This window comes from Peromyscus eremicus, chromosome X (genome assembly GCF_949786415.1).
Source record: "Peromyscus eremicus chromosome X, PerEre_H2_v1, whole genome shotgun sequence".
In the NCBI taxonomy this organism is placed as follows: Eukaryota; Metazoa; Chordata; class Mammalia; order Rodentia; family Cricetidae; genus Peromyscus; species Peromyscus eremicus.
Window position 1 is genome coordinate 12664895 of NC_081439.1, and position 10909 is coordinate 12675803.

The following is a 10909-nucleotide window of genomic DNA, read 5'->3' on the forward strand; positions in this document are numbered from 1 at the left end:
ATCTGCCCCATGTAACCCCAAACTGTTATCATTTCTCTTTCAGGGAAAGATTGTTTGGATAAATTGTCTGAGAGTTACATGTGATCAATAGAAGAATTTATGATAGCTCTCCTTCTGGCTTGGTTGCTAGAATGTCACCAAGATAGGGAGCTTTGGTGGAGAATAAGGTGTTAGGCTTGGAACAGCATACTATACTTAAAATGCTATAGGTACATCTAAATAAATATAAATGTCCAAGAGGAAATGTTGGTTATATGGTCTGGGACAGAAGAGATAGAATCATCCACATATAAATATAAGTTGAAACAGGAGGAACCAGTGATATTTTCCATAGTATAATTTCCATATTATGATGAAGTTAGGAAAGGTAGAACTACTGAACAAAATGTTTAAGGCATGGTCAAATTAATGGTCAAGTCATAAAGAAAACTGGTTACAACATGGACAAAAAGGTAGGACACAAAGAAGTAAACAGAGTATGTTGAAAGTCAGAGTTTCATATAGGAGTTTTGTAATTTAGACCGGCTGTATCAAATGTCTTCTTTAAATCATATATGACGAAGACTGAAAATAATCTACTGGCTTTAACAATAAGGCAACATTTTGTCAATTTGAATAATAGAGACCAAGTTCAGACCGCAGGTATTCGAAAGCTAAATGGAAGGTAGAAAAGTGCATGCACTAAGGATAGATTCTACTTTTGAGATGAAATGGAAACAAAAGAAGGAAAACAGCAGTAGCCAGAGGGAGAAATATCATGGAATGTAATTCACGTTTTTCCTGTAATAATAATATATTATAAATAATTTAAACCATATGATATGATGTACTATGATAATATTTCTTTAATAATAACAATGATGCAGAAACTTAGGCACATGTATAAGATAAAGAAAACTGACCAACGAAAAGGAAAAGCCTGAGCTCTAGCAGCCCAAAGTAGAGATACTGCAGAAAAATGAAAGAAATGATCTAGGGGTGGAGCTCAAATGTGAAAGCATTTGCCTAGCATCAGGAGGTCCTTTTATCCATCCCCAGCACCACAATAAAAAGGTGTGTGTGTGTGTGTGTGTGTGTGTGTGTTCATAAATACATAAACACAACCTGCTAACTCCATATAATGTTATTTGTAGGTCTATCTTTTCAGAACTGACCATTTGGTATTGGATAACTGATTAGTGTGCTCTTCTCCTGCTCTCAGTAACAATATTCACAGAAAAAGAGGCCATGACTTTGAAAGAGAACAAGGGGAGAGGGTTTAGAGGGAGAAAAAAGAAGACTGAAGTGATGTAATTATGTCATAATCTCAAAAAATAACGAAAAAGTTTTTCAAAGGGCACATGAACAGGCGGATGCTTTGGCAGAAGCCTGGAATGACCACACCCAATGGTGTCCCTGCCCTTCCTCTGCTTGTGTAACGCTAGGGAGCCAAAATCTGTCTATTTCTGAGGGTTTATTTTCGTAATCCCACCTACCCTTTAGCTCAAACTTTACCTCCTCTTTTGAATGTAACCCTACTGAATTCTGACATGACCTCTTTTCTCTTTAATTAACAATTTCTGTTTCAACAATCTATTTAACAAGCACAAACAATTCTGTGAAGCATTTTATTGCTTCTTTATATTATTAATTTTTATTGAAATATACATGCTTTTTTCACCTGTGAGACTATACAAGGTAACATTTCTGTCTTGGCATTCACCATAGCATCCAGAGAGCCTACCATGGCTGGCAGCAAAATTCTTTTAAATCTCTGTAGATATGTGATGATTGAACAACAACAGGGGAGAGAAGAAAAACACCTGGGTTATAGAGATTTGCTTGTTTTGAGTCACTGAGTCCTCAGAATAGTGAATAAGTTGAGTCCGGAAGAAGCATTTATCTGAAGGGGTATACCGAGTATATGACAGTGTCAAAATATGAACCAACAGCCCTTTGTCCATTCTGCTTTAGTTGTCTGCACAATTCTGTTCACAGAAAATACCTCTCTTCTTGATGATAATGCTAGAGATGCCACTTTATTGAGGCTGGATTATCAATCAAGTACTTTTCAATGGCCTCTGCACCTGTATCTTACCTCCTGACAATCAGCTTGAGGATCCTGAAGGAGCCTTTGATAAGGATGAGGGCTTCTTGGCGGGAGCCATACAACGGAGTGCCATTGATATTCACCAGCTCATCGCCAGTTCTCATCTTCTGGGACAAGGCTGCCTTGCCTCCATCTTCAATCTGTGTTGCAGAGAACAAAACAGAAAGCAAGTCGTGAGGGGACTTCTGCCCCAGAATTTTATTTCCTGACTTCTCCCAACCTTGTAGCCACAAGTAGGATTGGGAAATTCTTCCATTCAGCTTCAAGAGGAGCTGAGGAGTTGATCATAGGCCATTGGTTACTGAAGGCAGAGCTTGAACAAGCTCTTGAGAAACGAGGCAACACAGCAATAAGGCAATTCATCCCTGAAAGAAGGAACAGTTCATCTGGGATGATAGCACTTCTAAAAAAGAAAGTGATGCTTAGAAGGAAGTCCATCATGTAGCTGAAGTAGCCCATGACACTGCAAAATGTACACACAAATTAGAGCCAGCAGAGTGCCATCAACAGCTGGGAAATCCTTTTCGACCTTTGGGCAGCATTGCAGTCTGACAAAGTTGGGTTTGGATTGGGGCTCTACTGCTTTCTAACTGTGAGATTCTGAGACGGTTACCTAACACTTTAGAATCAAGTTGCCTCATATGCAAACTGTGCCTAGCAAAAGAACTCACCTCACAGGATGCTTATGTCACTTGTTTGGGAGCTCTGAGTTCTTAGCTGACTATTATAACAAGAGGGTTGATGCTGAAAACCTTGGTGGCGACCTCTAGCTAAATATTCTGTGGTCAGAATCCCCAATATACGAAGTAAGTACAAAGTCATTGTCTCTTCAACATATTCCTAGCATAGTACTCGCCTATGGACAGTCAGTAAAAGCTGGGAATGTGTTATTAATCCACCACAATTTAGGCATTCTCAATCACCAGGGTAATCTCGGCAAAGATGCTTTCAGGCTGCGGGACTCTGCAAACAGAAGTAGAAGCAATAGCCACTTGGATAGGCAAAAGCCAAGCAGAATGGCCCCAAAGACCCAAGTTTATAGTAAATTTTGTACGTAATATCCCACTTACCACAAATGTGATTTCCACCTGTTAGAGTATTAATTCTATCTACAGTAATGGGGCCATCTTATCCATCATTAACCTATTCCCCAAGTACTTAATGTATTTTAGTATGTACAGAACAACAAACCCACTGAGTGGTAGAGATACACAAATAAACAAAGCTCTTAGCTCCTAGCCCCAGATGGGAAATCTTGTCTAAAGTTTAAATGCCCACTAACATGATCATGTTAAATAAAAATCCAGCCCACCCACATTAAGTGTTTTGGGTAATATGGTAAGTAAGAATGATAAAATCATACAATTCTCAGGGGAAGGAAGATTCTGAGCAAGTTATCACTGAGGGCTGACTCTTACTGAGGCTATATTTATACTTTTTTCATTCAAATCTTTCTCTCAGTGTTTTATCACACCCCCTCCCTGAATCCCTGCCCACATCATGAAAGTCAGAATATTGCTTTGTGAGCTGTCAGGTAGAATCTTTTGAGTTCAAAGAAAAAAAATACTAATTCAGAATTTTTAAACCCCATTAAATAAATTGAAATTCTGATTAAATTACAGATTTATCAAATATATTGTTGCTAACTCAACATTTAAAAAAAATAACCTCTGAAAATCACAGGGTAGCCAACTGACAGACAGACAGACACACACACACACACAGACACACACACACACACACACACACACACACACACACACACACACACTTTTTCCAGTACCTGGGCAACCATTCACTATAAAACAACCTAATAATGGCAAATAGGGACTAACTCTCAAGAAATTAATTAGGATTATATTCTTGTTTCCATTGTCATTAGCATTACTGCTTCACAGACACTGCTGCCTGCCTTAAAAAATTACCTACTCAGCCATGTGTGATGACACGAGTGAAGGGAAGGCAGAAGAATCAGGAGTTCAAGGTCAGTCTGAGCTATGTGAGACCCTGTTTCAAAAACTACACCAACAACAACAACATTAAGGGGAAATTTGAAGTAAAGTGCTATAGTTGAGTTTCAGAAAAACAGTCTGAATGACTCATTCTTCTGGCTTGCATGAGAGGCCTTTAGCTTTCTGACAGTTAACAAATAATCATAAACAGGACTAACTAATGAATGCTAATAGGGTTTTCTCCACTGATGCACATTAGTCTTAATTAACTCTACATATTTTGTATTCATACAGTTCAATTATCCATATTATTGCTACCCATAGAAAGCTATCTCTTCCATATATATTGATGGTAAGTAGAGCCTCTGGTTAAATATTCAGTTATATCTAAAAGATACTTGCTCATTCCAGGCCACAAGCAGAAAAAAAAAAACCTTTTAAACTAAAATGCTTAATTAATGCTGCAATCAAAGCTTTCACAATGCTATTTTGGCTGCCATTTTCTGCATTTAGGTAGGGACAATTTGTTTTTGAACTAGAGTTGTAGGTCAATTGCTTGCCCCTTTCTGTATTCCAAATCTCTTTTCAGTCACCAGCATAGTATTCCTCAGAACAGATGTGTTGAGTGTAGTAAGGCCACTTTAGTACAAGTATGAAGATGCTCAGATGAGAAACAAGTGAATTTTTGTTACCTAGCACAATCCCAGATCCCAAATGTATCCAGATTAGGAAATAAGGTTCCATTTGATTGAAGTAAACCTCACCCTAGTCACTCTCTAGAGGCAGGCTATTTATTGGGCTGTATAACTAACTCTTTACCCATCAGGACTTTGGCGGTTGTTTTGCAATAATGTTTCTCCCCTCTACTCTATCTCCTCCCAGCTCCATGTTCAATTCTTCTATTTATTATTTGGTCTTTTGACAGCTAAACTTCCAGGTCAGCAGCTAAAATGTTTATAAAAAACACTTGCTAATGTTCTTAGTAAGGAAAAAGTAAGAATAAAGAGGAGGAAGACTAGAGAGGAAAGTCAGCAACCTAGAGGAAAAATTCAAAGTGGATGAGAAAATCAGCAACATATTTGAAAGAGTCAGCAAGGAAATTGATATTTTAGATGAAAGAAATTAGAAACGTTAAAAATGAAAAGCTCCAGCAACCAAATAAAAGACACAGTAGAGAGCAGCATTGATAGACTCAACCAAGCAGAAGAAAGGGATAAAGTACAAGGTCAAAGAAATACTATACTCAAGTACCAATGAGGACAAAACCAGATAAAAATGATCACAATAATCCGGAACTCCAGCACATGATCAAAACACCAAACCTATGAATCCATGGAATTGATCGGGAACTAACCTGGAGGCCTCTTCCTGAAGACTATCTCTCAATTTATCCAAAGATGCTATGCAAGCTACCAAGGTAGAAAACCAGCCAGTATTCCTACCCAGCTGTAAAGCCCATAAACCACAACAATGACCAACATGGCAAGATGTCTCCAATGGTACAGTAGTAGCATTTATATTTTGGGATAATCAACAACTATTTAATTGGACTGAATCTGATCCACAGGAGATAATTCATGCCTGGCATTGTAAATTTCTAACTACCAGTGGCTGGTGAGGTTATGGACCATAGAGAAGAACTTACTACTGCAAATTTCTTAAACCAGTACAATTTCTAACTGTATTCTAAACACGTATCCACGTGTGTGTGTGTGTGTGTGTGTGTGTGTGTGTGTGTGTGTGTGTGTGTAGCTCTCACACAACATTAATGAAGCTTTTCTTTTTGCAGCAGATGGAGACCACTACAGAAACTTAACAATTGGTCAAAATTTAGAGAATAACTGAGTGTAGTGCCCATCCCCAATTGATAAATCTAAAACACACAACCCCTATATCTAAGGCTCAGAGAACATCACAGATGAAGGAAAGACTGTAAGAGCCAGGGGATGAGATAGTGTCTTCTACACAGGACAGGGAAGCTGCACCCATGAAATCTCAGCAATAAAGTCACTATACAAGACTTGCATTATGACAACACCAGTGGACATGCCAACTCAGATGGGTGAAAGCTCGCAAGCACTCACCCCTAGATGAAGAGCTATAGAAAATACCTGAGAAAGGGAGAATCAGTGTTCTCCAGGGATGAGCTTCCTGATAGGTTATTCAATCCTTAGTGGACAACCAGAAACACATATATGTATCAGCAGTACTAAATAGACTCAGTAGTTACCTGATGATTGATTGATAGACAGTTCCATAGATAGATATAGACAGATGATAAATAGGATAGGATAGATATAGAGGATGGATATAGGTTTTATACATATATATGTAACAATAATAATTAAAGAAGATGTCAATAATTAGAGAGAGAGAAGGGGAACATGGGAGGGGTAAGAAAGAGAGGGATGGAAAGGATGTAAATACAGTACTCATGTTTGAAACTCTCAAAATTAAATAAAAATTTAAATTAAAAATAAAATAAAATCTAAAATTTAGAAATCAAATAAATACTAAAAGCTATATGAAGGGAAAGAATAACTCTCCAACAAAAACAGAAATGACAGAGTAATAGCAGATCACTTGTCAGTGATGCTTGAATCCAGAAAAGCATGAAATGACATATTCCAAGTACAGAAAGCAACTAACAGCTAAGATTGCTATATCCAGCAAATTTATCATTCACAATTGATGGAAAAATAAGGACACTTCAAGACAATCACAAGCCAAGGCTGTTCATGACAATCAAAGTAGTACTGCAAAAGATACCAAAAGAAATGCTAAACATGGGGAAAGAATTAATTTCATGAGAAGGATAAACAAAAAAAAAAGGAGAGCTAGGCAAGAATCCATCACATCCAACACAGTAAATCAGCAAACCCCTAACACTAATGCATGAGAAAGTAAAAACAAAAACAAAAACAACAATTCAGGCAACCAGAAATGTAATCATCAAAATAATAGGAACTAGTAAACATCTCTCAGTAAGAGCCTTAATTATGAATGGTCTTCACTCACCAACAAGGAGACACAAACAGGCTCACTGGACTTAAAAACAAAAACCAAACAAAACTAGACGGAACCAGCTCTTGTCTCTAAGATAAACATCAGGACTAAAGATACCCATAGACTGAGAATCAAAAGATGGACGTCAACCTATCACGTGATTAGAAGCTGAAACAAAGAGGTGTGGCTATTTTGCTATTTGATAAAATAGACTTGAAACCAAAATTAGAAGAGATAAAGACCATTACATATTAATAAAGGGAACAACAGTTCATTAAAAAGATGTAGCAATTGTAAATATGTGATGTGACTATGATTACCTCTGCTTTCCATTTAAAAAATATAAGTAATTATAGGTGTCAAACGAAACTTTCTTGGTCAATTCTCTAAGATTCTGGCAAATTATCAGACCATAATCCTTATTCTACCAGTTCATCCACCTTTTTAAGAAGGTAAAAACCATATCTGTTAGCAGATAGATTGTTTCTGCAAATCAACAGAAAAGATTAGTCCCTACAAAGATATATATATATATATATATATTTCAAAGATGCTAAAAAGTTATTCACAGAATATCTCATCTTTGAAAGACATTCAAGTTTTTAATAACACTGAAACACATGTTCAGCACTCTGTCCTGTTTTGGTAGATCAGTAGAATGAAATGTAGAGATGAGGGTAAACTGCCTTTGGCAAGTTCAACTATTAAGAAATACACTCACCAAAGACAGATGAAGTCCTTACTCCTTCTGAAACTTAGTGTGAAATCATAAGCAAACCTCAGAATGTAGGCTGTTTCTGATCTTCCCCCTCTTCACTGATGCTATCTGTTAAGATCTCTTCATACCAAGAGAAATTAATCAGGGTGCCCTGAAAAGAGCAGATGTGGGCTTTGAAACCTCTGCAATCTCTTTGCCATGGCTTTCAACACTTTGATTCTAGTTTATAGACACTGTCTACCTTGTCTCTCAAATTCCTCTCTCAACCACCAAAACAGCCTAGGGGAAAAATTTCTGTTGTGCCCAATTTCATCTTCCTTATGTTATTCCATAAAGACAAATCAAAAAACAAAACTCTGTCTTTTAGATACATGTTAATTAAAAAACAACAGCCAATTTAAAATACGTAAGAAGTCCTATTTTCAAACAGTACTCCACATACATAGCTGAAGTGAGAAAACAGACACCAGTGGAGAAGTCATTCTTGCCCTTTACCAGCTAAGATGCAGGTAACCGAATCCCATAAGAAGTTGCCCTAGGGATCTGGCCCAAGGACTCCCCTGATCTTGAGTCAATGGAATTCTGATGTGACTCGTGGTATCATCTATCCCTAAGGACAACACCATCTTCCCCAACTGCTTAATCACCATCTAGTTTACAAAGCCTCACAACAAAGGACTTCAATGCTCTGAATCATTAAAATTTCCCCAGGGATTAGAACAAGTCAAATTCTCAGCATCTTTGCCAAAACCTCAGTCAGCCCAGAGCCAAGCTCAGCTCCAGGAATTAGGTGCTAAGTATGGGGCAAGGCATTTAAAAGCAGTGACCCTGCATCAGCAACCAAATGTGAGATTGTTTTTGTTCCGGCCAACGCAGATGGTCCCATTCCCTCCATGGGCTAGGTATAAGACAAACATGATTGCACTAGAATGAATTTAGGGTCTCTTCCGTTATTAGCAGGCATGCTCACTGGGATCTGTTTGCACTTTATTAACTCAAGCCTTTTATTTATGATTAGAGTCTTTTGCTGATATGAACGTTATTGAACATTATATTATACATAAATAAAATTGTTTATATTGGGTATGTATGCTGAAAACAATTTTACAGATAAAAAACGTTTAGTAGAAAAAAATAGGTCATAGAGAGTTAAAAAATAAAGCTGGTAGAGGAATACAAAGGAGTATGTCTTGTGCCCTTGAAGTGGGAAGAGGCTTCTTGGTCAGGACGCAGAAGTCAGAAACCACAAAAGAAACCAAAAATTGTATTGCATCAAACGTGACACTGAATAGAGTAAAGAGACAAACCACAAAGTGGACAAATATTCATAACACATATCTGACAAAGGACTAGTGAGGAATATCTGGGAGGAGTAGAGGGAGGGAAAACATGACCAACATATATTGCCTGAAAACATTTAAATAAAAGAAAGGAGACTAGAATATATTATATACTTAGAATACTGAAAACTGCAACAAACAGACAGTTAACAACTGGCACAATATCTGAGCAAGTACTCTATCAACAAGAGAGCCATATGTCGCCGGGCGGTGGTGGCGCACGCCTTTAATCCCAGCACTCGGGAGGCAGAGCCAGGCGGATCTCTGTGAGTTCGAGGCCAGCCTGGGCTACCAAGTGAGTTTCAGGAAAGGTGCAAAGCTACACAGAGAAACCCTGTCTCGAAAAACCAAAAAAAAAAAAAAAAAAAAAAAAAAAAGAGAGCCATATGTCAAACAAGCATAGGAAAATGTGTTCTGTATAACTTCTGATCATGGAAATGTAATCTTAAATCACAGAAAAATATCACCACATACCCTGTAGAATGGCAAAGTTTTTTTTAAAAGACTGAAAAGACTGGAAAGAATAAGAAGCAATATTTCTTATTGAACTCTCAATATTTCCAGCAGGAATCCACAATTCTACAACTACTCTAGAAACTCCTACATCCAATATATACCTAGGAATACCCAAGGAAAACATGCATGTGTTCATAAAAATATGCTTATTCACAACAAAGGAAAACTAGGAACAACCTAGAAGTCCGTTAGTAGATATATTTAAAATAACAATCAAACACATGAATCTCAGGAACCTCATATTGTGTTAAGTGAAATAGTCCAGTCTGTTACATGATTCCATATGACACAGTCAGGAACAGTAAAAGCTACTCAACGGTGGCTGGAGAGATGGGTCAGTGGTTAAGAGTGCTTACTGCTCTTAGAGAAGATCCAAGTTTGGTTCCCAGTACTCACTTCAGGTGGGTCACAACTGCCTGTAACTCCAGCTCCAGGGGATCCAATGCTTTTGACTGACCTCCACAGGTAACTGTATTCACATACATATACATATACTCACACAAAGACACATATGCACACACATAATTAAAACTAAAAAAAAATGATGATAACTTTGAAAATTAGTTAACTATGATTGTGAAGATGTGAATAATCTGCTGGGGGTGTTAGAAACACTATACATAATCATCTAACTGTTGATTATATGAAGATATATATATATTTCTTAACATTTATTGAGACTTGTGTGTTTTACTGTTTGTAAATCAATCCTTAATTTTTAAGAAAAAATTTAAAGATTTCTAGAGTAAACAGCTTATATTTCTGCAAGACAAACCATTTCTTATAAATGGTCAGCTTCCATAATAGGGATTTACTGTATGAATTGATACATTCCATAATTCTCTCTGTTTTGAGAGAGTTTTCATCCACATCTGCCCCCAGGGTTGATACTTTCAGTTGAAAAGAGACACAAGGATCAACACTTCATTTTCTTTACCTGCCTACTGGTACAGGTTAAAAGTTTTGTTTTGTCTTATAGTTCCTGTCACTTTCTATCTTGGCATATTCTAAACAAAGGATCAGTCCTCAGTGATTATCAGAGTCATTGTCTGCTGCTCCTCTTGTCTATCCCAGATACATCAGCATTACTAACACCTATCCCTAGAAGCTTAACCTTAGCAGGCCAAGTCATACAGGTAACTAGGTCTGCTCAGGCATCATTACTGGCCTCTCACTGGATTGCCCATGATTCTTGGTTATTGGTATGATTGTAACTAAAGTAGTATAAATGATCAAAGAAACTTACAAAGTTGATGTGGTAGTGAAGGGGTAGAGAGGACTGGGGTAG

At 37.4% G+C, this 10909-nt stretch overlaps 1 protein-coding gene across 1 annotated transcript in view; it reads right to left on the reverse strand.

The window, feature by feature from the left end:
* Shroom4 (shroom family member 4) overlaps positions 1 to 2229 on the reverse strand; it is a 100844-nt gene extending 98615 nt beyond the window's left edge. The window contains exon 1 of the mRNA XM_059251256.1: positions 2078 to 2229. Coding sequence (XP_059107239.1) covers positions 2078 to 2193 — 116 coding nt within the window. The 5' untranslated portion in view covers positions 2194 to 2229. The remainder of the gene's footprint in view (positions 1 to 2077) is intronic.
* Between the last annotated feature and the right edge of the window lie 8680 nt (positions 2230 to 10909).